The following is a 14297-nucleotide window of genomic DNA, read 5'->3' on the forward strand; positions in this document are numbered from 1 at the left end:
TTTTTTTTTTTCTTAGCATAGAATATTCATAGACTAAATGGAAACAAAGCAGCACCATTTGTTGTGGGAAATAAACTTTTCCTTGCATATTTTGGGTTGACTTTTCATTTTTAAATTTCTGATTTTCTTGAATTCAAGACTTTTATTAATGAAAAACAAGCTTAAACATAAATATATGTGAAGAAGTAGGTTATATATGTTTCTGAAATGCGGGATTGGGTTATAATTTGGAATTCTTTTCCTTTGTGAATTAATTCTGAATTACAGTTTTTGTTATTCTTAAACTAGAATTCTCATTATCACCTGGTTCCAATTTATGTAGCTAATGGATGATTTATACCAGATTTTTTTTCACACTTACTTAAATCTTTGAAAGCATATCCAATGGTGAAGTTTTTGGGACCTTCATTTGCTAATGGGGCACAACTCAAATGGAAGATAAATAGCTGCAGGCATTCATTAATAATCAGAGCATGGAATGTATGAAGTATGAACCTAGGAAAACTGGAAGTTATAAACTATGAACTGGAGCACATACACATCAATATCCTAGACATTACTGAGCTGAGTAGATTGGTACTGACCACTTTGAATCTGAAAGTCACTTGATTTTCTGTGCCAGGAAAGGCAAATTGAAGAGGAATGGTGTCTCATTCATCATCCAAAAGAACATTTCAAGATCTATCTTTTGAAGTACAATGGTGTCTGTGGTAGGATAATATCCATATGCCTTCACAGAAGACCAATTAACACCACTATTATTTAAATATGTGCACCAACCACTGAAGCCCGTGATGTTGAAATTGAAGAAGTGTATCAACTTCTTTAGTCTGAAATTGCAGTCAAGCTGTACTGATAATTACTGGTGATTGGAATGTAAACATTGGAAACAAAGAGGAAGGATCAGTCATTGGAAAACATGGTCTTGATTATAGAAATGATGCTGGAGATAACATGATGGGATCTTGCAAGAGTAATGACTTCTTCATTGCAAATACCTATTTTAAAAAGCATAAGTGATAACTATACACATGGACCCTACCAGATGGAATACAGAAAAATCAAATTGATTGCTTATGTGGAAAGAGATGGTAGAAAAGTTCCATATTGACAGCCAAAACAAGGCCAGGTACAGAATGTGAAACAGACCCTCAATTGCTTATACGTAAGTTCATGCTGAAGCTAAAAAAAAATGAAAACAAATCCAAGGGAGTAAAAATATGATGTATAACATACCTACCTGAATTTAGAGATCAAGCTCAGGAACAGATTTGGTGAATTGGACACTAATGACAGAGACCAAAAGAGTTGTGGAATGACATCAATTATATCATAGAGGAAGAAAGCATATGATCATTAAGAAGACAAGAAAGAAAGAAAAGACCAAAATAAATGTTAGAAAAGACTTTGAAATTTGCTCTCCAGTGTAGAGACACTAGAGCAAATGGAAGAAATGGGAAGATAAAAGAGCTGAATAGCAAATTTCAGAGGTCAGCTTGACAAGACAAAGTCAAATGTTTTAATGAAATGTGTAAAGATCTGGAGTTAGGAAAAAAATAAATAAATAAAAAGGAAGAGCACACTCAGTGTTTCTCAATCTGTGGGAACTGAAAAAACTTCAAGCTTTAACTTGCAATATTGAATGATCAGCACTGAACTATGAACCACAGGTTTGGCAGTTCAAATCCTCCAGATGCTACTTGGAAATCATATAACCACTAGGGTCGCTATAAGTCGGAATCAACTTGACGGCACTTCACAACAAATGGGCAAGATATTGAATGATGCAAAAGGTAACCAAAGAAGATGGAAGGAGTACATAGAGTCACTTTACCAAAAAGAAATGGTAAATGTTCAACCATTTCAAGACGTAGCATATGATCAAGAGCCAATGATAATAAAGGAAAAAGTCCAAACTGTACTGAAGGCACTGGCAAAGAACAAGGCTCCAGGAATTGATTTCAACAAACTTATGCAGTACTGGAGGCCCTCACCAGTGTCCTACCTGGACAGTTGACTGGAAGAGAACCATATCTGTGCCCATTCTAAATAGAGATGACCCACGGAATGCAGAAATTATCAAATGATATCATTAATATTACATGCAAGTAAAACTTTGCTGAAGATCATTCAAAAGTGGCCGCAGAAGTATAGCCTCAGATTCAGGCCATATTCAGAAACTGACATGCAATGAGGGATATCATTGCTGACATCAGTTGGATCTTGGGTGAAAGCAGGGAACAACAGAAAGATGTTTACCTGTGCTTTATTGATTATGCAAAGAATTTTGATGTATGGAACACTTGCTTGTGTTCATGAGTAACCTGTATATAGACCAAGAGGCAGTTACTCAAACAGAACAAAGGAACACCAAATGGTTTAAAATTAAGAAATGTATGTGTCAGGGTTATATTCTTTCACCATACTTATTCCATCTGTATGCTGAGCAAACAATCTGAGAAACTGGATTATATGAAGAAGAATGTGGCATCAGGATTGGAGGGAAACTCATTAACAGCCTATGATATGCAGATGATGCAAACTTGCTTACTGAAAGCAAAGAGTACTTAAAATATTTACTGATGAAGATCAATGACCACAGCCTTCAGTGTGGGTTGCACCTCAATGTAAATAAAACAAAAATACTCACTCCTGGACCAATAAATAATATCAACAAAAAGGGATAACATTGAAGTTGTCAAGGACTTCATAGAAACAGCAATCAAGATATCAAATGATGTATTGCATTAGGCAAATCTGCCGTACAAGACCTCTTTAAGTGTTCAGAAGTAAAGATGTCAGTTTGAGCAATAAGACGAGCCTGACACAAGCCATGATATTTTTAGTAACCTCATATGCATATTGGACAATTAATAAAGATTACCATAGAAGAATAGATGCATTTGAGTTATGGTACTGGAGGAGCATATTAAGTGTACCATTGTTGTTGTTGTTGTTAAGTGCCATCGAGTCGACCCCGACCCATAGCGACCCTGTACAGGGTTTCCGAGGGTGTAAATCTTTACGGGAGTAGAAAGCCTCATCTTTCTCCCGCGGAGCGACTGGTAGTTTCAAACCGCTGACCTTAAGGTTCGCAGCCCGATTCGTAACCACTACGCTACCAGAGCTCCTAAACACAAGCAAATAGATGCTGATAGATTTACAGCCAGAATGCTCCTTAGAAGCCAGGATGGATTGACTTTGTCGCTCATACTTTAGACATGTTATCAGGAGTAACCAGTTCCTGGAGAAGGACATAATACGTGGTAAAGCAGTGCTGCTGCTGGTGTGATGTGGAGTCCGTTCTGACCCATAGCAGCCCTGTATAGGGTTTCTGAGGCTGTAAATCTTTACAGGAGGAGAAAGCTTCATCGTTCTCCCACAGAACCACTGGTAGTTTAGAACTGCTGGCCTTGAGATTAGCAGCCCAACACATAACCCCTAGGCTACTAGAGCTCCTTTGAAAACAGGAAGCAGTTGGTCTCTGTCCTATATGGTCACTAAGAGTCTGATTTGACTTGATGGCAGTGGGTTTAGATCTCTACACTTATGAAAGTGGTGTTACTGTCTCTCAAACCTCCAAAGAGTTCTACTCTCTTTGATTTACATCACTTCAAACCAACAGTTTTGGCATTCTTGAGGGGCTCAAATTGTGTTCATTTTAAATGCTCTTTGAGTTTTGAATACAAAAAGAAATGCGAAAGATCAAGATCAGGCCTGTAGGATGGATGAGCTAAGGTCCCTCAATGAATTTCTGATTGGACAGCCATTGCTTCACTGGAAGAATAAGCAGGTACATTGACCTGATAAAAAAAGAAATCCACTACACAAATTCTTGGACTTTTTCTCACCAATGCAGTCTTCCATTTTCTTAAAACATCCTAACAAGCTTCCGTGATCATCCTTGGTTCTTTGAGAAAACGCTGTCAAGATTATTCCTTGGGATTCCCAAAAACAGTTCTTATAACCCTGCCTTGAACTTAACTGCCCCAGAAGATTCTCTAAAAAGCATTTGTTTTGATTGAACATTTTATTGGAAGGCACCATTATGAGAGTTAGTCTAGGATATTAGTGAGAGAACATGTCTGCAGCATCCATGGGTTGTAGGAGCATGTCTAAACATGTTTTGTTTAGTATAAACCTGTATATGTATGAATAGTAGCAATGTAACAGTGTGTTTTGACTTACCATTATATAAATTTATTCTAGCAAGATGACATCATGCTTATTTTGGAACTAAGTAAAATTTGGAAAAGAAATAATCTTAACTGCTCTCAATTAATTCATTAGGCAAAAATTATAAAATTTATGTTTGTACTATTTTTCTTAACTAAAACATTCAAGATAAGAGTAAAATGATTAAGAAATACTTGAAATATATGCAGTCGGTAATACCTTTAGTTTTATATTTAATAATTCAATGTTTGGCTGATGAGTTTACATATACTTTATTTTTATATTTATATACCAACATGACTTATGTAGTAACACTATATTTGTGATTCTTACTGTTGTTTTTTCTTTCTTTCGTGTATTCATTTTTAAAGCCCTGATGGCATAGTGGCTTAAAAGTTGGCCTGTTAACTGAAGGATTGGTGGTCTGAATCCACTAGTGACTCCACGGGAGAAAGATGAGACCATCTGCTGTAATGCATTTTCTTTTTCACAGGAGAGAAACATGAGTTAGAAATTAAAACTAAAAATAAAATTTTGGTATAAAAAGATTATAGATAATTCTCTTGTGCTACAATTTGCTTAATAAATCTATTATTTAGCTTTAGAATGATATCTACCCATATATACATAAAACACACCATTTGTCATTTGGATATATTTTTCTCAAGATCATTTTTTTTTTTTTTTTTCCCATTAGGTTATGAAGGTGAGAACCTGATGCGAATCCTAAAAGACATTGAAAACAGCACAGAAATCATGCTGGACAGGTGGAAATTTGAAGTCATACCTAATGATAAAGATGAGAAGGGAGACCCAGTGCCTTACAGTATCATCAATAATTACTTTTCCATTGGCGTGGTAAGATGTTACTCTAAATTTTATTTTTTCTTGTCTTAGGTAATAAACTCTTATATTATGAAGATTTACTAACTATAGATATTTTAATTGAGTTAGCAAAACACCTCTTCTAATATGCAATAATAAAGTTTGTTGATTTATTTAAAGTGAGAGTATTAGTAGTAGAAAAATATTTCATATGTTAAACACAGGTAAGAAACTATAGCCTCTAATTAGCTAACCATTCGTTACTACAGTGAAGCATAGAATCACTTATGATAATGTAGTTATAAGTTTTAAAGTATAAATTAAAGCTCATATTATTGAAAATATGAGTATTTTGTAATTACTTTGACATCCGTATTACAATGTCATCATAACCTACTGGGTTTTTGCATAGAGGAGCTATTTTTAAATTGTGCTTAAATCCAAAGTTTAAAAATGATGCTGCTACAACTCTCAAGATCTTAGTAAGTCTAAGTGAAAAGGTAGATTTTTACTTCATTTCTTTTATAGAGTTATAATGAAAAGAAAATATAATTAGCTGATTGAGTTGTTAAAATTTTAAGTCTTAAGGAATTAATAATTATGTTATAAAATATGTATGTTACATACTAAGTATGGAGTCTAAAATATATTTTTACAGCATTACAGTCATTTTAATATATGTCATTCAATATTAATCTATATTCATGAATTTAGAAATCAAACTACATAGGTAAGAAAACTAGTTCTGAGACTTTGAGTACAGTTTTTTAATCTGAGTTTCTTTTATTTAACCATACCATGATGGTTATTGTTTCTTTTGCATATAATTTTAAGCAATGTGATAATAGATTTTAAAACTTAGTGTCCTTTGATACTTAAATAAGTTCAGAGAGGCACATAACAAAAACTAAATAGGGTTTTCTACTGTTATCATAATTATTATTTCCAGAAAAAATGTGTTGCATCTTGGTCTGTAAAAGTTACTCAATTTATACAAATAAGAATAACAGTATCTTAGTAGCCTTATTAGGGTATGATTTATACACACTATAATACAAAAGTCTTGAGTTAACTTACCTATCGAAGGCTTTGATTTATTTATGGTACATTTCTCCTTCAGAATTTATTTATTTATTTATGTTTAACAATTCCTTTCATTTTATTGGTATTTTCTGTTTGCTAGTGATTATAATCATGATTTCTTCTAGTTCTTATGTTATATTTACAACAACTGCTTTGAAGTCTGCGTGATAAATCCAATATCTGGGCCCAATCTGAGACAGTCTTTATTATTTGAATTATATACATATGTTCTAAGTATGTGTTGCACTTCTGTATGTCATTGCATATACTGCAGCTTCTGGTCTTAAAAATAAAAGAACATTTCAAAGAAACATAATTTGAGTACCTTGAAAATGCCCAAACTGCTTTTTTGACATAGTATAAATTGATGAGCACAGAATTCTTCAAAGGTTTAGAAAGATGGAGGTACTGCCTTCAGAAGTGTATAGACCTAGATTAAGGAAATGATTAGAAATAAGAGCATCCTAAACCTTAAGGTCAGCGGTTCGAAATTACCAGCCGCTCCGCGGGAGAAAGATGAGGCTTTCTACTCCCGTAAAGATTTACACCCTTGGAAACCCTGTACAGGGTCGCTATGGGTCGGACCCGACTCGATGGCACTTAACAACAACAACAACATTTAAAAAAAAAAATCTTTGTTGTGAGAAACCTTACAGAATAGATCTTCAGCTTTGCATTCAGCAAGTCATACACTTTATTTGCTTTCACATGCCATCGGTTAGCAGTATTTACCTCTATTCCCTTGAACCCTTGCACTCCTCCCTGTTTTCTCTTGTACCTTCATCTTTCTTCTGCACCCCTCCCTCTTGATATGTATTGCCTTCCCTGTCACCCAGTCTTTTCCTGACTTTTTACAATAGTGGTCTCATACAATATTTGTCCTTTTCTGATTGACTAATTTCACTCAGCATAATGCCCTCCAGGTGCATCAATGCTATGAGATGATGTTTCACAGATTCATCATTATTCATCACATTGTGTAGTATTCCATGGTGTTTATGTACCAAAGCTTGTTTCACCGTTCTTCTGTTGATGGGCACTTAAGCTCCTTCTATCTTTTTGCGTCAATGAATGTGAATGTGCATATATCTCGGTAGACATCATGCAGGCTGGAAGATAATGGCTTGACAATTATAAAGCCCTGAAAGCAAGAAAAATTCTAACCACAATGCATAATTATATTGAATGTAAGTAAATTAAATGCACCATTCAAAAAATAAAGTTGTAGAATGGATAAGAAAACATGACAAAAAATAGACACACCTTAGATACAAAGATAAAAATAGCTGAAAACCAAAGGATGAAAAGACATATATAAAACAACAATTAAAAAAGAGCAGGATTGGCAATATTAATTTATGATAAAGTAGGCTTTAAGGTAAAACTAGTGTAAGAGATAACGTAGGATATTCTGGAATGATTAAAGATTCATTACTATATGAGAATGTAAACATAATAAGTAGCTACATACCCAATGAAAGAGCTCTAAAATACATATAACACTTTTTGTTTTTGTTGTTAAGTATCGTGGAGTCAGTTCTGACTCATAGTGGCCCTGCAAATGGTTTCCAAGGCTGTAAACCTTTACGGGAGCAGAATGCCTCATCTTCCTCCCACGGAACCGCTGGTAGTTTCGAACTGCCGACCTTGAGGTTAGCAGCTCGATTTGTAACCACTATGCTACCAGAGCTTGTTGTGAGGTGCCGTCGAGTCGGTTCTGACCCATAGCTACCCTGCATAGGGTTTCCGAGGAGCAGCTGGTGAGCTTGAACTGATGACCTTGTAGTTCAAACAGCTTTGCAGTCTGTTGCATAAAGACACAGTGCCACACCAGGACTCCAGAGCTTAGCAGGACTTAAAAGAGAAATAGACCCCTCCAATAATTCTAATACATAACTTTTATGAAGGAAAGAGCTACTAGATAGAAATTCAACAAAGATACAGAAGATCTAAACAACACAATCAACCAACTTTAACTCAAATACCTTAATTTTCCTATGCACATGGATTGTTCTCCAGAATAGACTGTGTTTGGCCACAAAAACAAGTTTAGTAAATTTAAAAACACTGAAATAAGACAAAACATCTTCTCATATCACACTTTAAATTTAGAAATTGATTATTAAAGAAGAAGATAAATAAATGCATGAAAACTGAATAACACATGCAAAAGTTAAAAAAAACAAAACAAAACAACAACAAGAAAAAAAAATTGAACACCCCAATTAAAAACTACTGAGTAGAAGACAAAATAACAAATAAAATAAAAATATTCACAGAATCAAATATACCCAAATCTTTGGGATACAGTAAAAACTGTATTCAGAGGTCAATTTATAGCATTAAACCACATATCAAAACCAAAGAAAGACCAAAAATCAACATTTTAGCCTAATATCCCAACAATTTTTAAAATAACAGAAAAAAAAAAGGAAGTATGTCTCAATAAAGCAGTAAACCTAGAATCTGTAAAGGAAAAGATTAAAACAATATATTTCTGTATTTTCTTCTACTATCTTATAAATGTATTACTTCCATTTATATTTTAAAGATATTTAGAAGATATTTTACATTATTTATCTAAATGAATAACTAATTGTGCCTAATTTATTTTGTGCATCCATTTCCTAATAATCTGAAATTTCAACATCTAATAAAATTAAATTCCCTGCATTTTGTATTTTTTTAAATAACTTTATATTATGTCCCATATATCCATTTTTTGCTTACAATATTTTAGATAAATGAGCCTGTGGAGCATAAGTAATATATGATCATCATGCTGGCAGTTCAAACCCATCTAGAGATTCATGAAAGAGAGACCTAGAAAACTGCTTTGTAAAAAAAAAAATGATAGTTACATTCACAATCTTAATTTTTTTATTGTATGTTTAAACTGTCTTTAATAGAAGATAAAGGAAAATTTTTCCTACTCGAATAAGAAATATGGAATGAATAAAGTAAAATATGGAAATTTTTACTCTGGTAGCAAAATGGTTACAAGTTGGGCTGCTAACCTCAAGATCCGCAGTTCGAAACTACCAGCTGTTCCACAGGAGAAAGACGAGGCTTTCTGCTCTGATAAAGATTGACAGCCTTGGAAACCCTGCACAGGGTCGCTATGAGTCAGAACCAACTCAATGGCACTCAACAACAACAGTAATAGACAAATAGATGAGGTCTCAAAAATAACTAGGAGTCCTGGTGTGGCACTGTGGGCTAATGCGTCAGACTGCAAAGTCATTGGAACTGCAACGTCGGTGGTTCAAACTCACCAGCTTCTCCTTAGAAACCCTGTACAGAATCAACTCAACAGCACTTAACAACAATAGAAATAACTATCATAGTCAGATAGAAAGGTTATTAATATTATAAATTTGAAATGGAATGAAAAATTATGGAAATTAAGTTTTATTAACTTTCAGATTATTAAAATTGTGAAGATTCATAAAATCTAATGTCAATAGGCATATGCAAAGTGGTCACTGTCATATTAGGTGATGGATCTATAAATTAAAATTTTTTTGGAAACAATTTGGTGGTATCTGTGAAAATTTTAAATATTGGTGCTTTTTATTTTAATGTATTATTGTGAATTATGTGATAGTGTACGTGGGAGATCATTAGATTTACATTCATCATATCGTATATCATTTTATTGCCATGGTTACAATCCACTCCATGCATCATCAAATAACCAAAGGGTATATCCTGCAAGCCTGCCCCCTGGTTGACAGCGCACAGCCCTTTTCCTTCTCTGGGTCTAGAGTCCCCAGCTGCTCCATCTCTCCATGTCATTGTCTCTGCCTCCATCTCTGGCGACACTGCTTCTCTGGGTAGGGTCTTGCACTCCGCTCTTCTCCCTTGATGGTTCCAGGAACCACCACTCCTAGACTGCAAAGTCAATCACTCCTCTCCTTTTGCCACAAAATGTCTACCTTTACATTTCCAACCCTCACAGTCAGTCCTGGTAACAATTATTCACTATTGTATCACAAGAGACCTATCTGCATCTCCTTTCATCAGTCCCGCCCAGACAGATTGGATACTACTCACTGGAGATTGTACCTTCCTCTGCACCCTCTGGATCTAGGCTTCCTCTTGAAAGCTTGTAAGCCAGTCACTTCTTGCCTTTGTAGCCGCCCCATATTTGGTAGCCAACGTCCAAGTTGCCCATCCCTGTCTACCCTGTGTATACAGTGATCCTCACTGTAAAGATTTGTTCCCTTTTTGGAGCTACTGCATCCATAGGTGTAGGTCAGGTTCATCAAATTGTATCAGATTACTCTTTTTTTCTTCTTCTTTCTTCTAGTTGAACTCTGATCTTCTAGCCATTGTAGCCAGGTCAAGTGGGTATTATCTGCAAGTGTGGGTGTCCTTGTGCATACGCCCTCTTTTTTTATTATCTGGTTGCTTCACTCTCCACTCTAGTCCTCTGTGGCTATGTCACTGACTCTGGACCCAAGAGACCCCAGGTCTTGCCACACTGCTGGCCAACCAGGTCTCCACCCAGTTTCACAGGAGTCTATTGAACATTGTAGGGCTTAGCTCACAGCTTCATTGCTGTTTTTCTCTCAAAATGTCAGTGTTCTTTGATCTGTCAGTCCTACTACTGATAATTGATTCTGCAGGGACAGAAATTGATACAAAAATAAAGCAACTCTAATCATACTTAATTACACAAAATTGGAAATAGCATAAATGCCTATTAGTTTGAAAATAATATGAAACTGGAAAATTAAAGGGAACAAAGCTTATTACACTACCAGAGGTCCTGACACCTTCTACCTACTTGTTGATATTAAGTACTATCGAGTCAGTCCTTACTCACAAGGACCCTGTACAGAGTTTCTAAGGAGTGGCTGGTGGGTTTGATCAGCTAAGCTTGTGTTTCGTGGCCCAGTACTTATCCTGGAGTGCCACACCAGAACTCCTTACCTATGTTGTTGTTGTTAAGGGCCATCGAGTCGGGTCCGACCCATAGCGACCCTGTACAGGGTTTCCGAGGGTGTAAATCTTTACGGGAGTAGAAAGCCTCATCTTTCTCCCGCAGAGCGGCTGGTAGTTTCGAACCGCTGACCTTAAGGTTCGCAGCCCGATTCGTAACCACTACGCTACCAGAGCTCCTTACCTATAGCACTGTTGTTATTGTTAAGTACCACTAGTTGATTCCCACTCATAGTGACCCGATATAAGGTTTCTGAGGAGCAGCTAATGGATTTGAATCACTGACCTTGTGGTTCATAGTCCAGTGCTTAGCTACAGTACCACACCAGAAGTCTTTACTTTTCACTGTTGCTGTTAAGTGCTGTCAGTGCGGTTCCAACTCATAGCGACTCTGGTGAGCACGAACCACCCACCTTGTAATTGCAAGCAACCTTGCAGTGCAGCACATTAACCCACAACCCCACGCCAGGACTCCTACCTTGCACTGTAGTTGTTGTTAAGTGCCATCGAGTAGATTCCGACCCATAGCGACCCTGCATAGGGTTTCCAAGGAGAAGCTGGTGAGCTTGAACCACCAACCTTGCATTTCAAACAACTTTGCAGTCTGACGCATTAGCCCACAATGCCACACCAGGACTCATTACCTTGCACTAGTGACTGCTTTATGTTCTTAGGGACAGAGCAATATAACAAATTCTCATGTTTGAACAACTCCACCATCTGCATTTACTGAGCTGTAGATGGTAGTGTTGTTCAAATGTGAGAATTTGTTATATTGTTCTGTCCCTAAGAACCTAAAGCGGTCAGTAAAATAATAACAATTTTTCATAAGTGGGATGGCAAAATATAGAAAAGAAATGAAACTTTCACTTTGTAATAAAATTTAAAAATATGTAGAACCTAGGTAATCTTACAAATTATATGGTATTATTAAAATATTTCTAACCCCAATTCTCTAATGCTTAAATCCTCATTCAAATACTCACTTTTAACCTCACTAGAATCACTGCCTCTTACTGAACTGTTTTAATGATTTGAAATTTTATGTGGTTTTATTTGCTTGTTATTATTAAGTGCCTTCGAGTTGGTTCCAAAGAGGAGTGGCTACCCTTCCTTCTGAGGAACATTCTACGTGTACTTCATCCAAGATAGATTTGTTTGTTTGTCTGGTAACCCATGGTATTGTCAATATTCTTCACAAACACCGTAATTAAAATGTTATCAATTCTTCATGATTCTTCCTTAATTATTTTCCAGCTTTCACATGCATATATAGTGATGTAAAATAGCATGTTTTGAGTCAGGTGACCTGTAATACTCAAAAATTATTTAGCCCTATAATGGTAGATGGAACCCTGGTGTGGCGCTGTGGGTTAATGTGCTGGACTGCAAAGTCGGTTTGAACCTCAACATTGGCAGTTCAAGCTCACCAACCGCTCCTTGGAAACCCATACAACAACAACAAATAATAATAGCTATGAAAGTTTTTTGGTTTCTTTTTCAAGAACATATGGTAGCAACTACCTTACTGATCTATAATTAAAGCATCAGGGTATAATAAACTCAATCCGCAAACATCTGAATTAACTTTCAGTTTTCTTTGTGGAGGAAAAAAATAAATAAAAGTACTTTGAGATAGATTGCAGTAGCTATAATAATATGACTTAGTATTTCAGCCATAATAAATGTTAAAATGATGAAAGATTTCAGCAAACCCATTTCTTACCATGGGTAACTAACAGTGATCATCTTTGCAACTGAGACTATGCATAATTATGCATAATTAAGACCTATGAATTCTCTTCCCCACCCCCTAGGTCTCTGTGGCTGAGTTTGAAAAGACCATGGATTATACCCATGGAAATGTGCTCACCAACATAAATTTTATTTGGCTTGCTGACATCGATATTCAGTCACAAAATAGTGCTCATGTAAGACCATTTTAGCCCAATTCTGTTTTCCCTACAGAGAATATTGATTTTATAACAGCTGTTAATCATCTCAGTAAGTTCCAAATTGGACACTCTTCAACACAGAAGTCAGCATTGAGAGCAGAAACAAGCAAGGAAATAAGAATTTCAAAGGTTTCTGGAAAGGTCCTCTAGCTCTTGTAGTCTATATCCAGAAACAAATTAGTATCATTGTCTACAAAGTGAAGGTCAACCTTAAAATGAGAACCTTATTCATGATTCTGAAACTGGAAATGGGTCTGTGTTCATTGTGGGAATATCTTCTGAGTCTGAAAGAAATGTGACAAAGACAAGTGGACTTTTACTGCCCTATATATATTACCACCCAAGTGTCCTATCAAATAGATATTTGCATGGCTATGATTTAAAATCCTTCAGCCTTAGTCAGTCACTAAGAGCCTCTTATTCTGCCACTGTAAGAAAAATATTACTACTTAACACTCATAACCATATATTTCAAGTTAGTGGGATAGTTACCAACCAAAATTCCTTCATTCATGAGCCCTTTCTTAGATTACATGTTGTTTTTTTTCCATGCTGTGGCTAAAGACTATACCTTAATCAGAGAAATTAGGCAATGTCCACAGATTGCTTAAGGTAATAACATTTTGTCCAGTCCTGAAGTAAATTAAATTGGATTCTGAAAATAATCAAAATAAATCTTACAAAAAAAATTTCTCATTTTCATTTGTTTTGTCCATTTCATTTACTTCTTTATTACATACACTAGAGAATTTTTTTAACTATCTCCTCCCTTATAATGTAATTTAAATTTGTTTTTGCCATATTCTACTGGTCAAAAGATAATTTTTTACTATGCTGACTATAAGGAGCATAGTGGATTAAGTGTTGGCCTTGCTAGAAGCACGGTGAGTAGTTCAAAGCTGTCTATTGCTTTGTGGAAAAAAGATGAGATTGGCTTTGGTGCTGTGCGTTAATGTGCTGAACTGCAAAGTTGGTTTGAACCACAGGACCAGTGGTTTAAACTCACCACTCTTTCCTTGGAAACCCTATACAGGGTCACTATGGGTCAGAAATGTAACAAAGTTTTATAGTCTAGGAAACCCTGTGAAGTTCTACTGTATTCTGTATGGATGCTGTGAGTCAGAATTGGCTTGATGGCACTGGATTTACATTGAGTAGATGTTGACCATGATATATGGTGGAAAACTTACAGTGCTGTTAGTTTCTAGTGGGTAGAGTCACTTCTAATGCCTGGTGGCCCTGTATGTGCAGAATAGAACTTCTCAAAAGGCTGTTCAAGTTGCAGCTTATCTGAAGCAGATCTATTTTCTG

General features: G+C 35.7%; 1 protein-coding gene across 1 annotated transcript in view; it reads left to right on the forward strand.

The window, feature by feature from the left end:
- Positions 1 to 14297, forward strand: part of LOC102831536 (diacylglycerol kinase beta-like) — a 585403-nt gene that overhangs the window by 7761 nt on the left and 563345 nt on the right. Inside the window, exon 2 of the mRNA XM_006834239.1 lies at positions 4874 to 5034. Within this exon, the coding sequence (XP_006834302.1) occupies positions 4894 to 5034 (141 nt within the window). The 5' untranslated portion in view covers positions 4874 to 4893. The remainder of the gene's footprint in view (positions 1 to 4873; positions 5035 to 14297) is intronic.

This window comes from Chrysochloris asiatica, unplaced genomic scaffold (assembly GCF_000296735.1).
Source record: "Chrysochloris asiatica unplaced genomic scaffold, ChrAsi1.0 scaffold00010, whole genome shotgun sequence".
NCBI classification, from domain to species: Eukaryota; Metazoa; Chordata; class Mammalia; order Afrosoricida; family Chrysochloridae; genus Chrysochloris; species Chrysochloris asiatica.